Source organism: Anolis sagrei, chromosome 4 (genome assembly GCF_037176765.1).
Source record: "Anolis sagrei isolate rAnoSag1 chromosome 4, rAnoSag1.mat, whole genome shotgun sequence".
In the NCBI taxonomy this organism is placed as follows: domain Eukaryota; kingdom Metazoa; phylum Chordata; class Lepidosauria; order Squamata; family Dactyloidae; genus Anolis; species Anolis sagrei.
Window position 1 is genome coordinate 241664170 of NC_090024.1, and position 16914 is coordinate 241681083.

Below are 16914 nucleotides of genomic sequence, written 5' to 3' on the forward strand. Positions count from 1 at the left end.
GTGACCCCTTCCCCACCAAAAGCAGGAAATAATGAAGGATACCTTGCAGTGAGAGAGAGAGAGCCCTCTAAATACTATCTATCCAAGTCGAGAGTCTAGTAGAGAGCAAGAGTCCCCAAATTGTAAGGCAGCAGATTAAAAGAAGTGCAAAATAAGGACTTATACAACCTTTCCAGATACTGGATTGCAACTCTTAGCGTTCCTCACCTTTGACTATGCTGGCTAAAGCTGCTGAGAGTTGTCCTCCAAACGCATTGGGAGATGTTACAACTCCCACCCCTGCAATGAGCAAAGACATACAAACACAGAGACTGACTGATCATGCTTTGGAGTCATGGATGTCCAGCCTTGCAGGGAGGCTGAGCTCGATGCAAGCCTTGCTTTTGTCCGAGAGAGAGTTCCAAGTTACTGCAAGTCATGACAATGAGACACGAAGAGCAAGTCAACACAAAGTCCTGATTTATTTTCCAACCATAATCAAACTCAATTCATTAAAAAAAAGGAAATCAAGGTCTCTGTTTGGTCAAATCTGAAAAGGCACACAGGTTTGCTACATATTTACTGATGCAATAGGGCAGAGCTTGGGAAACTGTGTTAGTCTTCCAAGATCGGTGTCCTCGTGGTGGGTCCGTAGGTGACCCTGGAGACCTGCTCTTTACCCACATGTTCTCCCGCAGTGAGGGCATTAATTTACAAGTGGAAGGCTGTCCCAGTCAGGGTTGGCTTGATGCACCTTCCTGTTGGCACATTTCTCCCTTTCACCCTCCATTTGTGCCTCTTCAAATTCTACAGCACTGCTGGTCACAGCTGACCTCCAGCTGGAGTGCTCAAAGGCCAGGGCTTCCCAGTTCTCAGTGTCTATGCCATAGTTTTAAAGATTGGCATTGAGCCCATCTTTGAATTTCTTTCCCTGTCCACCAACATTCAGTTTTCCATTCTTGAGTTCGGATTAGAGAAACTGCTTTGGGAGACGGTGGTTGGGCATCTGGACAACATGGCCGGCCCAGTGGAGTTGATGGCGGAGGACCATTGCTTCAATGCTGGTGGTCTTTGCTTCTTCCAGCATGCTGACATTTGTCCGCTTGTCTTCCCAAGAGACTTGCAGGATTTTTCGGAGGCAGCACTGATGGAATCGTTCCAGGAGTTGCATGTGATGTCTGTAGACAGTCCACGTCTCGCAGGCGTATAGCAGGGTTGGGAGGACAATAGCTTTATAAACAAGCACCTTAGTCTCCCTATGGATGTCCCAGTCCTCAAAACACTCTCTGGGAAATCTGCTTGTCTTCCCAAGAGATTTGCAGGATTTTTCGGAGGCAGCGCTGATGGAATCGTTCCAGGAGTTGCATGTGATGTCTGTAGACAGTCCACGTTTCGCAGGCGTATAGCAGGGTTGGGAGGGCAATAGCTTTATAAACAAGCACCTTGGTCTCCCTACCTATGTCCTGGTCCTCAAACACTCTCTGGGAAATCTGCTTGTCTTCCCAAGAGATTTGCAGGATTTTTCAGAGGCAGCGCTGATGGAATCATTCCAGGAGTTGCATGTGACGTCTGTAGACAGTCCACGTCTCGCAGGCATATAGCAGGGTTGGGAGGACAATAGCTTTATAAACAAGCACCTTGGTCTCCCAACGGATGTCCCAGTCCTCAAACACTCTCTGGGAAACTACAGCTCCCATGATTCCACAGCACTGGCTATGGCAGTTAAAGTGGGGTGAAACTGCATTAATTCAACAGTACAGATGCACCCTGCTGGGCCACTGCAGAGAGGCTTGATAGGGACAGCAATCCAAGTATCATTTGCTTCCCCACAAACCAGCCATTGCCTCTTCCTTGCACTCCTTCATATTGGCCTGAAATGAGCAGCAAAAACCAATCAATGCAAGACTGCAGAGGACATGGGAAGAGAAGGAAATGCTTTGGACTTTGAGGTTAGTGTTGTTCAAGAATATTATGGGAGCTCAGGAAAAAACGGAGTGTGGGGAAAACAGATAATCTGATTTTTCAGGGAGGAGCAATCAATTAAAATGGGCGGGATTTGGCCACTTGTTGCGCCTCAACTTGTTGATCTCTTTCAGTTCGTATAATGACTTTTAAAAAGGTAAATTGGATGTAAAATACGCTGAGTATCCCTCATCCAGGATTCAGAAATTCTCTCTTTCTGAAATGCATCCAAGCACAGTGTCAGCCAACTGTGAACAGATTCTACAGTCAAGGTTATTGGTAACCTGATGACTCACTCCGTTCCCTTTATTTTGGGAGCAGCAATACATTAAAATGTCTTGGATTTGCCCAATTGCTGCATCTCCTCTCTAAGGACTTGAAAACCAGACTCTTTTTCAGTTTGGATTTTTTTAAACAAAATACCAACTTTGGTGCCCTTGTTAATACAGATCTTTTACTTGGAATTCCCAAAAGCAAACTTTGATTTGTCATTTTATATAAGAGACACCATTTTAATATGTCAGTCTATGTAATGAGCCTTCAGCATCCATGGATTTTAAGATCTGTGGAGGTCCCTGGGATCAAACCTCAGTGGTTACCAAGGGCCAAATGACTTCCTCTCACATATTTATACATGGCTATCATATCTCCTCTCAGCCTTCTCTTCTTCAGGCTAAACATGCCCAGCTCCTTAAGCCGCTCCTCATAGGGCTTGTTATCCAGACACTTGATCATTTTAGTCACCCTCCTCTGGACCCATTCCAAGGATTCAAATCCTTTCTCAGTGATGGAAAATTTGGAAACCCACTGAGTGCCTTTGGGCAAGTTGCACTCGTTCTCAAAGGAAGGCACAAAGGGACAAATCTGGCTAAGAAACCCTTGTGATAGTCAACGGTAGTTGGAAATGACTTGAAGGCACACAACAATAAGGGAAATGGCAGCCTGGAATATTTCTTGTCTCCTCACTACACAGTCTCAGTCCAAGAAGGAGTGCAACCCTTTCCATTTGGCACAAAGAAAAACTACAATGTACTCAAGGCAGGAGGGAGCAGAGGTCCCTCTTGAGAGCCACCCGATCAAAAAGCCCCAACCAAGATTTACTCAGAGTCTTCATCTGAAATCAACAATGCTAACATCCAGCCTTTGGGCATGGAAGGACACTTTATGCAATTCCTCCCTTTGCAACCTAGAACTTTCTTTCCAGGAAATCCCAGGTGAATTTTCCTCCAGCCCTGTTTATGACCCTTGCACAGTCTGCACTTTGGATCTTGGATTTCCAACTTAAGAGCTGAAAGGGTCCAAAGTATAGAAGAGTTCCTCTTTCTGAATGCAAGAGATTGTGCTGGCTGAGAGTTCAGAAATGGTTCTTTGGTGCAGGCGAAAGAGCACAGTGCTGAGCTCCTACAAAGGAGATTTTGATTCCCTTCTTCCCTGATTTAGACGCAAAAGCACCTGCTGGCAAATGAGAACCTCTTTCCCATTTCAAAGGCACCTTTGGAAACAGTCCAATAGAACTGAAAGTTTGATGGAACCACATAGAAGAAGTTAGGTCAAGACACAGTCCGAGTTTGGCCACGTTGTCCAACTCAGCTGTACAGACCTTCCTCTGGTTCTTCTTTGGCTTCAGCTCTCTGTATGCGTCCTATTTCTGGCACTACCTGCTCCTCGCCAGTGTTACTTCGTGAGCTCCCAGAGTTGTCCACCGTGGCCAGCCATGGATGCAGCAATATCTCCTTGGTGGTCAGTCTCTCTGATGGGTTTTTCCGAAGGAGGCACCGAATGAGGCACCGAGCTTTGGGCGACAGGTCCTCAGGGACAGCAAAGTGTCCGCGGCGGATCTTGCCAAACAGGGAGGCCGGCTTGGTGCCTTGGAAAGGATAGCACCCCACCAGGAGGGTGTACAGAGCCACCCCCAGGCTCCACACATCGGCCGCCTTCCCCGAATAGGAGCCTCTTGAGGTGAGGATCTCGGGCCCTACGTAAGCCGGGCAGCCGTGCTTGTCCTCCAAGGAGTCGTCGGGGCCATTCAGCACGTAGGAGTCTTCCAAGTTCTCTAGTAGCAATCTGGACCTATGTAAACAAAGGAAACAAGATGATAAGACAGAGGATTAGCGATCATTGAAAGATCTCTCAATCCCTAATGAGACACAGATCTGGGATGAGTCCTGAAACTGTAGAAAAGCAAATATAATAGCCTTATTGTCACTGTACATTGTATAACGAAATTAATAGTATTCCCCAGCACACATCACAAAACAACACACTCATAGAATCATAGAATCAAAGAGTTGGAAGAGACCTCCTGGGCCATCCAGTCCAACCCCATTCTGCCAAGAAGCAGGAATATTGCATTCAAATCACCCCTGACAGATGGCCATCCAGCCTCTGTTTAAAAGCTTCCAAAGAAGGAGCCTCCACCACACTCCGAGGCAGAGAGTTCCACTGCTGAACGGCTCTCACAGTCAGGAAGTTCTTCCTAGAGTAGAGTCCACTATGAGCTCCTTGGTCTTGCTGATGATCAGTACGCGTGAAAAAAAATCTTGAAGTCCTTTTGTACAACAAGTTAAACATGAGCCAACAATGTGATGAGGCGGCAAAAAAAGGCAGTGGGATTTTGGCCTGCATCAATAGGAGTCTAGTGTCTAGATCCTGGGAAGTCATGTTACCCATGCTCTATTCTGCCTTGATTAGACCACACCTGGAATATTATGTCCAATTCTGGGCACCACAATTCAAGAGAGATATTGACAAGCTGGAATGTGTCCAGAGGGTGACTAAAATGATCAAGGGCCTGGAGAACAAGCCCTATGAGGAGCGGTTTAAAGAGCTGGGCATCTTTAGCCTAAAGAAGAGAAGGCTGAGAGGAGACATGATGGCAGCCATGCATAAGTATGTGAGAGGAAGTCAAAGGGAGGAGGGAGCAAGCTTGTTTTCTGCTGCCCTGGAGACTAGGATACAATGGAACTACAGGAAAGGAGATTCCACCTGAACATGAGGAAGAACTTCCTGACTGTGAGAGCCGTTCAGCAGTGGAACTCTCTGCCCTGGAGTGTGGTGGAGGCTCCATCTTTGGAGGCTTTTAAACAGAGGCTGGATGGCTATCTGTCAGGGGTGCTTTGAATGCAATTTTCCTGCTTCTTGGCAGAATGGGGTTGGACTGGATGGCCCATGAGGTCTCTTCTATCTATGATTCTATCAGAACCAGATTATTGTCCCTGCACCATGAGGGCAGCTGATCCACCTCATCCCAATAGGTAGGCTCATCCCCTTCAGAGATAAGAAGCCCCACCACAGTTGTATCATCTACAAATTTGGTAATGACAGACAACGAACAATAACGTTGGCCGAAGGACCTACCAAGCCCTAGCAGCACTAACAGTTCAACCAACTCACAGCACTGGCTGAGATAGATACAAGATGTCAAGGAATGTAAGGGTTTGTTGCAAGCTGACTTCAGTCCCATACTGTGTTAAAAGCACAACTGTTTCCTGAATTGCCCTTCAAAAACAGCTTTTAGACAATGTTGCACGTAAAAGAAAAATGCTTTACTTCAGCAAACACAAAGGATAAGCAAATGCAATTGAAAAGTGCAAAAGAAAACAAGGAAGTCTTAATCCAGACACAAATTAAAGTCTCTTACAAAGACCCAAAAGAAACACCAGTCTTCCATCAGACAGCGGGCAATGAACTAAGTCCTTAGCAGCAGACACAAAGCAGATTCCATTGGAGTGAAAACATCAGTATCAGGGTCGTTGTTACCAGCGAAAGCGGACTGCTCCTGCTACTGATTTATAACCCTGAATTCCCCACGCAGGAGGTGCTAGGGCGTCTCCCAATTAGCTCAGCGTTTTTAGCAGCTATTCTGGCTGAATGCCGTCGGTGCTCTGTCTCTTTTTGTCTCTCTAGAAATTTGGGCACTTTCAAACCCTCATAGAATCAAAGAGTTGGTAGAGACCTCATGGACCATCCAGTCCAACTCCATTCTGCCAAGAAGCAGGAATATTGCATTCAAATCACCCCTGACAGATGGCCATCCAGCCTCTGTTTAAAAGCTTCCAAAGAAGGAGCCTCCACCACACTCCAGGGCAGAGAGTTTCACTGCTGAACGGTTCTCACAGTCAGGAAGTTCTTCCTCATGTTCAGGTGGAATCTCCTTTCTTGTAGTTTGAAGCCATTGTTCCGCATCCTAGTCTCCAAGGAAGCAGAAAACAAGCTTGCTCCCTCCTTCCTGTGGCTTCCTCTCACATATTTATACATGGCTATCATTTCTCCTCTCAGCCTTCTCTTCTTCAGGCTAAACATGCCCAGCTCCTTAAGCCGCTCCTCATAGGGCTTGTTCTCCAGACCCTTGATCATTTTAGTCGCCCTCCTCTGGACACATCCCAGCTTGTCAATATCTCTCTTGAATTGTGGTGCCCAGAATTGGACACAATATTCCAGGTGTGGTCTAACCAAAGCAGAATAGAGGGGTAGCATTACTTCCCTGGATCTAGACAAGATGCTCCTATTGATGCAGGCCAAAATCCCATTGGCTTTTTTTGCCACCACATCACATCCTCATCTGATTGTTCTTCTCCTTCCAATTCCTGAGCACTTCCCTGCTCCCCTTCCTCTTCCGAAGATGAGGAATCCCTAAGAAACTGTTTCTATCAAGATCAGAATGTGTGTGTACAAGCAACACCAGAGTGTGGTCAAGATGTTCTCACCTTTCCCGGTCAGCAAAGACAAACTTCCTCAGCTTGAGGTCCCGCAAGACGATGCCGTGCTGGTGGCAATGGGAGACCGCTTCCACCATTTGCTGGAAAAGGGCCGCTCCCACGTCCTCCGGAAGGCGCTTGCAACGCCGCACATAGTTGTGCATGTCGTCCCTTCCTGCCTCGAAGAAGAGGTAGGCATTTTCTTCCCCAATGATCACCTCAGCCAGGCGAGCGATGTTCGGATGCGGAGGGAGGAGGCTGTAAGGGGCCATCACCTCTCGATAGCTCTTGGATGGATAAACCTAGTGTTTTAACACACAAAAGAGGGAAAATGTAGGCTTTACATTATATGCCAATGATCCCTGACTTTTTGGCTGAGCTAGCACATTGCAGACTTTGAGAGACTGACACCACAAAAACTGGAAATTCTGGTCCAAGCACTGAGATCATAGAATAATAGAGTTGGAAGGGACCCCATGGGCCATCTAGTCCAACCCACTGCCATGGAGGAAAAGCACAATCAAAGTATCCCTGACAGATGGTCATTCAGATTTTGTTTAAAAGTTTCCATAAAAGGAGCTTCCACCAGACTCCCAGGCAGAGTTCCACTGGTGAACAGCTCTTATTATTTATTTATTTATAGTATTTATATTCCACCCTTCCCACCCCACAGGGGACTCAGTGCAGATTACAATGCACATATCCACGGCAAATATTCAATGCCAATTGGACATACAACATATAAATACAGACACAGAGGTAATTTAACAAAATGAAGTTCAACAGAGACAAATGCAAGATACTCCACTTAGGCAGAAAAAACGAAATGCAAAGAGACAGAATGGGTGACGCCTGGCTCGAGAGCAGTACGTGTGAAAAAGATCTTGGAGTCCTCATGGACAGGAAGTTAAACATGAGCCAACAATGTGATGTGGCGGCAAAAAAGCCAATGGGATTTTGGCCTGCATCAATAGGAGCATAGTGTCTAGATCTAAGGAAGTAATGCTACCCTCTATTCTGCTTTGGTTAGACCACATCTGGAATATTGTGTCCAATTCTGGGCACCACAATTCAAGAGAGATATTGACAAGCTGGAATGTGTCCAGAGGAGGGCGACTAAAATGATCAAGGGTCTGGAGAACAAGCCCTATGAGGAGCGGCTTAAGGAGCTGGGCATGTTTAGCCTGAAGAAGAGAAGGCTGAGAGGAGATATGATAGCCATGTATAAATATGTGAGAGGAAGCCACAGGGAGGAGGGAGCGAGCTTGTTTACTGCTTCCATGGAGATTAGGACAAGGAACAATGGCTTCAAACTACAAGAGAGGAGATTCCATCTGAACATGAGGAAGAACTTCCTGACTGTGAGAGCCATTCAGCAGTGGAACTCTCTGCCCCGGAGTGTGGTGGAGGCTCCTTCTTTGGAAGCTTTTAAACAGAGACTGGATGGCCATCTGTCAGGGGTGCTTTGAATGCAATATTCCTGCTTCTTGGCAGAATGGGGTTGGACTGGATGGCCCATGAGGTCTCTTCCAACGCTTTGATTATATGATTCTATGATTCTTGAGATTAGAACAGGGTGCATACAACTTGATGTGCCTTTGCATAAAGAGAAGAATGACATTCCATGTTTAGTCTGCAGGTGGCAGCATAATGCTGCTCTTGGAAGCTATATTAGTGTTGATTACCATGAAAAGCCAGAGATTTGTGGCAGTGTGGCATAATGCTTTGAACCTTGGAGTAGGTGCACATCTACATTGTAGAATGGATACGGTTTGACACCACTTTAACCATAACGCTATGGAATCATAGTTTTACAAGCCTTTTTTACTTCCATTCCTGCTCATTGCGGTATCTATACCTTATAATACTCACCCCTACAAGTTCCCTAAATCGTTCCCTTTGCTTTCTTTCCAAGATACACAAAAGCCAGCCACCCTTTGTTTGCAAATTCTTCATGACTTTTACTTCGAAGTCCATTAGACAGCTCCCCAATCTCATGAGTAATTCTTTTATCTCCCTTCCAAGATTTTGCTACAACCACTCTTGCTGCTACAAAGCTATATTGACATATTTCTTTATTTTCCTGGTTAATGCCCTTTCTGCATTGGACAGCCATGTTTAAATACTGAAAGGAGGTGCCAAGTTTGTTTTCTCTTGCTATGGAGACAAGGACTCAATGGGTTCCAGCAGCAGGAAAAGTGATTCCACCTTAACAATAGGGAAAAATTCCTGATGATATTTTTTCCATGTCAGAAGCTACTTGAGAAACTGCAAGTCGCTTCTGGTGTGAGCGAACTGGCCCTCTGCAAGGACGTTGCCCAGGAGACGCCTGGATGTTTTACCATCTTGTGGGAGGCTTCTCTCATGTCCCCGCATTGGAAGCTGGAGCTGGCAGATGGGAGCTCACCCGCCTCACAGATTTGAATCGCCGACCTTCAGATCAGCAGATCAGCCGGCACAAGGGTTTAACCCATGGAAGTTCACCCCATCTCGTGGATTTGAACCGCCGACCTTCAGGTCAGCAGATCAGCCGGCACAAGGGATTAACCCATGGGAGCTCACCCCATCTCGTGGATTTGAACCGCCGACCTTCAGGTCTGCAGTACAGCCAGCACAAGGGTTTAACCCATGGGAACTCACCCCATCTTGTGGATTTGAACCGCCGACCTTCAGGTCAGCAGATCAGCCGGCAAAAGGGTATAAACCCATGGGAGCTCACCCCATCTCGTGGATTTGAACCGCCGACCTTCAGGTCAGCAGATCAACTGGCACAAGGGTTTAACCCATGGGAGTTCACCCCATCTCGTGGATTTGTACCGCCGACCTTCAGATCAGCAGTACAGCCGGCACAAGGGTTTAACCCATGGAAGCTCACCCTGTCTCGTGGATTTGAACCGCCAACCTTCAGGTCAGCAGATCAGCTGGCACATGGGAGTTCACCCCGTCTCATGGATTTGAACCACTGACCTTCAGGTCAGCAGTTCAGCTGGCACACTGCACCCATTGCGCCACCCATTGCACCGCCACGGCTCCTTCCTGATTATAAGAGCAGCTCAACCGTGCAATATGCTTCCTTGGAGTTTCTTTCTCTGGAGACTTTGAAGCAGATGCTAGATGGCCAACTGTTAGGTGGGCTTGGATGGTGTCTTCCTGCATGGCGGAAGGGAGGTGGACTAGATGGCCTTTGGGGTCTCTTCCAAATTTATCATTCTTTGCTACAAACAAGCAGGTGAGACAAAGGACGCTCTCTGATGGGGCTTCCTACCTTGCAGGTGTATTCCGCCTCGGTCTGGCTATTCACCGCCCGGAAGCAGCGTCCCCCTTCGGTGGGCTCCAAAAGGACGTAGGAGCCAATCTGGGAGACCCTCGGGTCCTGATCCTGGGCAGGTGGGGAGCAAACCAAGGGCTGGAGGCAAGGGGTTGGTCCCTCCACCGGATCGAGACATCGGCGCTTGGGCTGGGGATTCTCCGCTGTGGACGTCGTATCCTCAATGTCCAGCCGTTTCTTCCGCAGTGCGGCCACTATATGGTGCTCCTGAGTGAGCAGGCTCATCTAGGAGGGGAGAAAAAGCACAAAGTATCACAACATGCCAAAGCAGAAAGCAGGGAGCACAACTGGATGGCCCTTAAGTTTGTTTCCTGGCGAGATTTATCCAAAGGAGGCTGAGAGAGTGTGACTTGCCCACTGAATTATCTGTAGCCAAGTGAGAATTTGAACCAGAGTCCTCAGAGTCCAAGAGTGCATATATGCTATAGAATTAATGAAATTTGACTCCACTTTTAACTGCTATGGCTCAATGCTTTGGAATAATGGAAGCTGTAGTTTCACAAGGTCTAAGCCAGTGGTTCTCAACCTTTCTAATGCCGCAACCCCTTAATACAGTTCCTCATGTAGTGGTGACCCACAACCACTAAATTATTTTCGTTGCTACTTCATAACTATGATACTGCTACTGTTATAAATTGTAATGTAAATATCGGATATGCAGGATGTAGTTTCATTCATTGGACCAAATTTGGCACAAATACCCAATATGCCCAAATTTGAGTACTGGTGGGGTTGGGGGGAAAACAGACCTCGACATTTAGGAGTTGTAGTTCATCAACATCATCATAATTTAATTACTTATTAATCGCCCTCCATCCAAGATGCTCTAGGCGATTTACAAGCTAAAATTGTAAGGATAAAAATACATACATACAGATATTGATAAAATTAACATAGATCATAAATCCCCATAGTTGTGGGGATTTATAGTCCACCTACAGTCAAAGAGCATTCTGAACTCCACCAATGCTGGAATTGAACCAAACTTGGTACCCAGAATGCCCATGACCAATAGAAAATACTGGAAGGGTTTGTTGGGCATTGACCTTGAGTTTGGGAGTTGCAGTTCATCTACATCCAGAGAACACTGTGGACTCAAACAATGATGGATCTGGATCAAACTGGGCATGAATACTCAATATGCCCAAATGTGAACACTGGTGGAGTTTGGGGGAAATAGACCTTGACATTTAGGAGTTGTGATTGCTGGGATTTATAGTTCACCTACATTCAAAGAGCATTCAAAGAGCATTCTGAACCCCATGGACCAAACTTCCGCCACAGAACCCCCACGAGCAATAGAAAATACTGTGTTTTCTGATGGTCTTTGGTGACCCCTCCAGCATCCCCCTGACGACCCCTACCCAGGGGTCCCGACGCCCAGTTTGAGAAATGCTGATCTGTACCATAGAATTAATGTACTTTGACTCCACTTTTAACTGCTATGGCTCAATGTTTTGGGATTGTGGAAGCTGTAGTTTCACAAGGTCTAAGCCCTCTTTGCCAAAGAGTGCTGCTGGTGCCTCGCCAAACTACACATCCCAGGATCCCATAGCATTGAGTCACAACAGTTGGAAGGATGTGTGTTTAGTTTTGTAATTCAACATATATATAATGTGATTGGAGGGGATGGAATTTAATTTCATTGTACAATCTACAATGATAATAAAAGTTATTATATGCTATTAAAGTGTCATCAATCTGCATTAACTCTATAGTGTAGATGCACCCAAGGACTCCAGTGTTGAGATCCCTATTTGGCAATGGAAATACATTGGGTAGTCTTGGGAAAGTCACACTTCCCATCCTGATTGCATAGGACACAGCCCTGTCCTTTAAAGTGGCCTCAACAATTCGTAATTGTGGAAATATGAAAAGGATTTCTAGCATCCCACCTGAAATTAGAATCATAGAGTTGGACGAGACCTCATGGGCCATCCAGTCCAACCCCCTGCCAAGAAGCAGGAAAATTGCATTCAAACTACCCCCGACAGATGGCCATCCAGCCTCTGTTTAAAAGCTTGCAAATAAGGAGCCTCCACCACACTCCGGGACAGAGAGTTCCACTGCTGAATGGCTCTCACAGTCAGGAAGTTCTTCCTCATATTCAGATGGAATCTCCTTTCTTGTAGTTTGAAGCCATTGTTCCGTGTCCTAGTCTCCAGGGCAGCAAAAAACAAGTTTTCTCCCATCTCCCTATGACTTCCTCTCACATACTTATACATGGCTACCATGTCTCCTCTCAGTCTTCTTTTCTTCAGGCTAAACACGCTCAGACCTTTAAGCCGCTCCTCATAGGGCTTATCCTCCAGACCCTTGATCATTTTAGTCACCCTCCTCTGGACACATTCCAGCTTGTCAATAAGCACATCATGTGAATAAAAGCCCAAATCAAGTCACACAGCTGGCCAATTGACATTGCTTTAAATGCCGAGTCAATTGTTTGCCCAGGCTGTGAACGACGGGAAGCATGTGCCATATGAGGGCAAGGACCTCCTTCCATTGCCAAGGAGATCAATGGCCACAAACATCCGGAAAGTGCCCAAGTTGGCTCCTAACTCTGGCCAAAATGCCCAGAGGGGAGGAGTCTCCTGCAATCACTTTTTCACCGCCTGCCAACAGTGCAAATAGTGCGGATGATGCAAACTCGGAGCAATCAATCCTGCTCCTTGCAGAAATAGTTGTGAACAATGAGGCACGAAACGGGGAGAAACAGTATGATGTAGTGCAGCAGTTTCAGAGTTAGGCCAGACACTCAGAGACCAGAATTCAAATCTCCAATCAGCCACTGAAAGCTCGCCTTTGGAAAGTCACACTCTCTCAACCACAAGCGGTGCATCTATACCAGGCATGAGCAAACTTTGTCCCTCCAAGTGTTTTGGCTGTCGGGAATTGTGGGAGCTGAAGTCCAAAACATCTGGTGGGCCCAAGTTTGCCCATGCCTGAGTTACACAACAAGAGCTTCTGAGCATGCACAGAGTGTTTACTCACATTGATGCCACTAAATTAGACGGTTACAAAGCTGGATTGCTATCAGTTTTCCAGGCTGTATGGCCATGTTCTGGAAGCATTCTCTCCTGATGTTTCGCCTGCATCTATGGCAAGCATCCTCAGAGGTTGTGAGGTACCTCACAATCTCTGAGGATGCTTGCCATAGATGCAGGCGAAACATCAGGAGGGAATGCTTCTAGAACATGGCCATATAGCCCGAAAAACCTACAACAACCCAAAGCTGAGGTTGTGGGGTATATTGGAAACTAAAATTATTTCTTGATTTAAGTCGTTGACGTGCTGGCTGATACCCGAACAAGGGATGAGCTGGAGATGCTGCTACTTCCCGGCGGATGTCAGGTGGTGCAATACCGGCTAAACATGGTAATTTCTCCAGTGATGTGGGGCGCAGACACCCTGTGATAATGCGGCATGTTGCATTAAGAGCCACATCCACTGTTTTAGCGTGGTGAGATGTGTTCCACACTGGGCATGCGTACTCAGCAGCAGAGTGGCAAAGCGCAAGGGCAAAATGAAACTGTATAAGAGAGTCCACTGAACAAGCCCGTGCCTGTTGCATACCAGTACTGCCATCTGTTGAGGAGTTACGAAGGTGGAGGCATTACTTTTCATTCAACCCTCGTATAAGGCAGAGTAATTCAATGAGGCTCGGTTGAAACAGCTCTTCCAAACTATTGCATCAGGCCCTGAAATTGTGTGCTCTTCCTATGCGTCCAGGTCCCGTGTGGCCACTCCCCGCTCTCCATGCATAATGCAACCTCCTGCCTGGCACAGTTTCCAATTTACCTCGCTTCACCTCACCAACCACAACTGGTGTTTTTTTAGCCAATGAAGGAAGTTGGCACATTCATGCGCGAGTCATTGGTGTGATGCAGCTCTGAATGGTGAATGATCCACCTGAACTTACTCAAGTCTATTGACGCCTGTTTAGGAATCATATATAGAATCACCGAGTTGGAAGAGACCCCAAGGGTCATCCAGTCCAACCAACACCTTTCTGCCAGGCAGGAAAATACAACAGCTTCTCTTCCTGAAAACATATCAGCTGCTCTTCCTGAAAGTTATAGAATCATAGAATCAAAGAGTTGGAAGAGACCTCATGGGCCATCCAGTCCAACCCCATTCTGCCAAGAAGCAGGAATATTGCATTCAAATCACCCCTGACAGATGGCCATCCAGCCTCTGCTTAAAAGCTTCCAAAGAAGGAGCCTCCACCACACTCCGGGGCAGAGAGTTCCACTGCTGAATGGTTCTCACAGTCAGGAAGCTCTTCCTCATGTTCAGGTGGAATCTCCTTTCTTGTAGTTTGAAGCCATTGTTCCGCGTCCTAGTCTCCAAGGAAGCAGAAAACAAGCTTGCTCCCTCCTCCCTGTGGCTTCCTCTCACATATTTACACATGGCTATCATATCTCCTCTCAGCCTTCTCTTCTTCAGGCTGAACATGCCCAGCTCTTTAAGCCGCTCCTCATAGGGCTTGTTCTCCAGACCCTTGATCATTTGAGTCGCCCTCCTCTGGACACATTCCAGCTTGTCAATATCTCTCTTGAACTGTGGTGCCCAGAATTATATGTTCTTGGGATTCCGACACACATCATCTCCAATAGTAAATCTGAAACCATTTGGAAGGCACGCAACTACAAAAGTGGGCAAGTTGGATGGAGAAGCGAAGCCTGCAAGCCTGAACCAGTTTTCTCATAGAAAGCAAAAGCCCAGCTCCGAAAAGTCAACACTGTGCAAGAAGGACTGTCCTCCAAGCGGTAAAAGAAATGCCAGGTGTCCCATCAGCCCTAGAGTTGTGCTTTCTGCCTACCAAGGGGCTGCAAAGAGAGACTGGTAATAATAATAATAATGATAATAATAATAATAATAGCCCAGTGGTGCAATGGGTTAAACCAATGGTTCTCAACCTGGGGTCCCCAGATGTTTTTGGCCTTCAACACCTCGAAATCCTAACAGCTGGTAAACTGGCTGGGATTTCTGGGAGTTGTAGGCCAAAAACATCTGGGGACCCCAGGTTGAGAACCACTGGGTTAAACCCTTGTGCCAATAGGACTGCTGACTGAAAGGTTGGCGGTTTGAATCCAGAGAGAGGGGTGAGCTCCCATTTGTCAGCTCCAGCTTCCCATGTGGGGACATGTGAGAAGCCTCCCACAGGATAGTAAAACATCTGGATGCACCCTAGGCAACATCCTTGCAGACAGCCAATTCTTCTAACACCCGAAGCAACTTGCAGTTTCTCAAGTTGCTCCTGACACAAATAATAATAATACGTTAATAATAATAATAATACTATTATTATTATACTTTTATTGTAATAACATGTTTACCATAATAAACATGTTACTACTGGAATGTGTGGAGCCCCCGGTGGCGCCGTGGGTTAAAGCACTGAGCTGCTGAGCTTGTTGATCAAAAGGTCGCAGGTTCGATTCCGGGGAGCGGCGTGAGCTTCCGCTGTCAGCCCTAGCTTCTGCCAACCTAGCAGTTCGAAAACATGCAAATGTGAGTAGATCAATAGGTACTGCTCCGGCAGGAAGTTAATGGTGCTCCATGCAGTCATGCCAGCCACATGACCTTGGAGGTGTCTACAGACAACGCTGGCTCTTCGGCTTAGAAATGGAGATGAGCACCACACCAGAGTCAGACATGACTGGACTTAATGTCAGGGGACTACCTTTACCTTTTACTGGAATGTGTCCAGAGGAGGGAGACTAAAATGATCAAGGGTCTGGAGAACAAGCCCTATGAGGAGCGGCTTAAGGAGCTGGGTATGTTTAGCCCGAAGAAGAGAAGGCTGAGAGGAGATATGATAGGTATAAATATGTGAGAGGAAGCCACAGGGACGAGGGAGATGGTGGTGGGGTACTAATAAAGTTTTATTATTATAATTATAATTATTATTATCCTGTGGATTCGTGCACTCAGGGGCTGGACTAGATGACCTTATGGGGTCCCCTCAGAAGACCCAATGGGCCTGGCAAGGATAACGAATGACTTTGCAGCCCAAAGACCCACACAACCCCTCTTTCTCTCCATCCCTCTGCTCTTACCTTTGGAGAGAATGAGGAGCCACCGATGGAAAGGCCCTGCAAAGGGTGTCCTGAGCTGCTTCTTCAATGGAGTGGCCCTTCTCTCTCTCTTCCTGGCCCTTCTTCCAAGTCTTTTCCTAAAAAGGGTTTCCTTCTTTGCCCAGAGGAAGCAGGGTTTGGTTTGGTTTCTTGCAAGGCGCACAAGCAGCTGCGCCTGGGTTGGTTGGTTGGATGGCTTCCTTCCAAGGGCGCAAACCCGGTTGCAGCTTGGTTTCCTCTGTTGCTGCTTTGGCCTGGAGGGTCTTGAACCCGGGGCAGGAGAGCAAGGGATCCTCCCCGAGGGAGGGATGGGATCCCAGGCTCTCAGCAGAGGCAACACCAACAGCATCGAGGATCCATGATCTTCCAGAGATCCGAGATTTGCGACTCTGCGCCTTTGCGCCTCTGGATCCTTCTTTCCTTCTTTCCTTCCTGCCGTCGGGGGTGGTGATGATGTAACCTTGTGCCCAAAGGGTGATGATGATGCGGAGCTCAACGCGGATTGCACCAGTCGGACAGCCCCCTTCTTTCTCTCTCTCCTCCCTCTTTCTTTCCTTCCTTCCTTCCCTCCCTTGGCTCCTCCTCCCCGGCAGGGATTGCGCTCTGGTTGCACCAGCTCTCTCTCTTTCTCCTGCTTTGGAAAGGTTCTGTTCCTGGTTTGAAAGTCTAATTTCCTGTTTCAAAGTGCGGTCTTTACTTTGAAAGTAGTTGTTCAACTCCAGAAAGTTTGTTTTTGGGTATGCCACAAACTAAGTTGAATTGGTTGAGACCAGAGGCAGCCCTAGGTAATTTTCAACGGTAAGCAAACAGTATTTTGCCCCCCCCCCCCAAAAAAAAACAACCAATCACTGATATATATTTTCTGTTC

General features: G+C 46.9%; 1 protein-coding gene across 1 annotated transcript; it reads right to left on the reverse strand.

Moving 5' to 3' along the window:
* Positions 1–437: 437 nt before the first annotated feature.
* On the reverse strand, positions 438–16596 carry TRIB3 (tribbles pseudokinase 3). The gene is made up of 4 exons (XM_060771861.2): positions 16029–16596; positions 9904–10191; positions 6648–6940; positions 438–4011 (listed from the first exon to the last, which is right to left on the reverse strand). Exons 2-4 carry the CDS (start codon positions 10189–10191, stop codon positions 3528–3530), a joined length of 1065 nt encoding a protein of 354 aa, XP_060627844.2. The 5' UTR covers positions 16029–16596; the 3' UTR covers positions 438–3527.
* Positions 16597–16914: the final 318 nt, after the last annotated feature.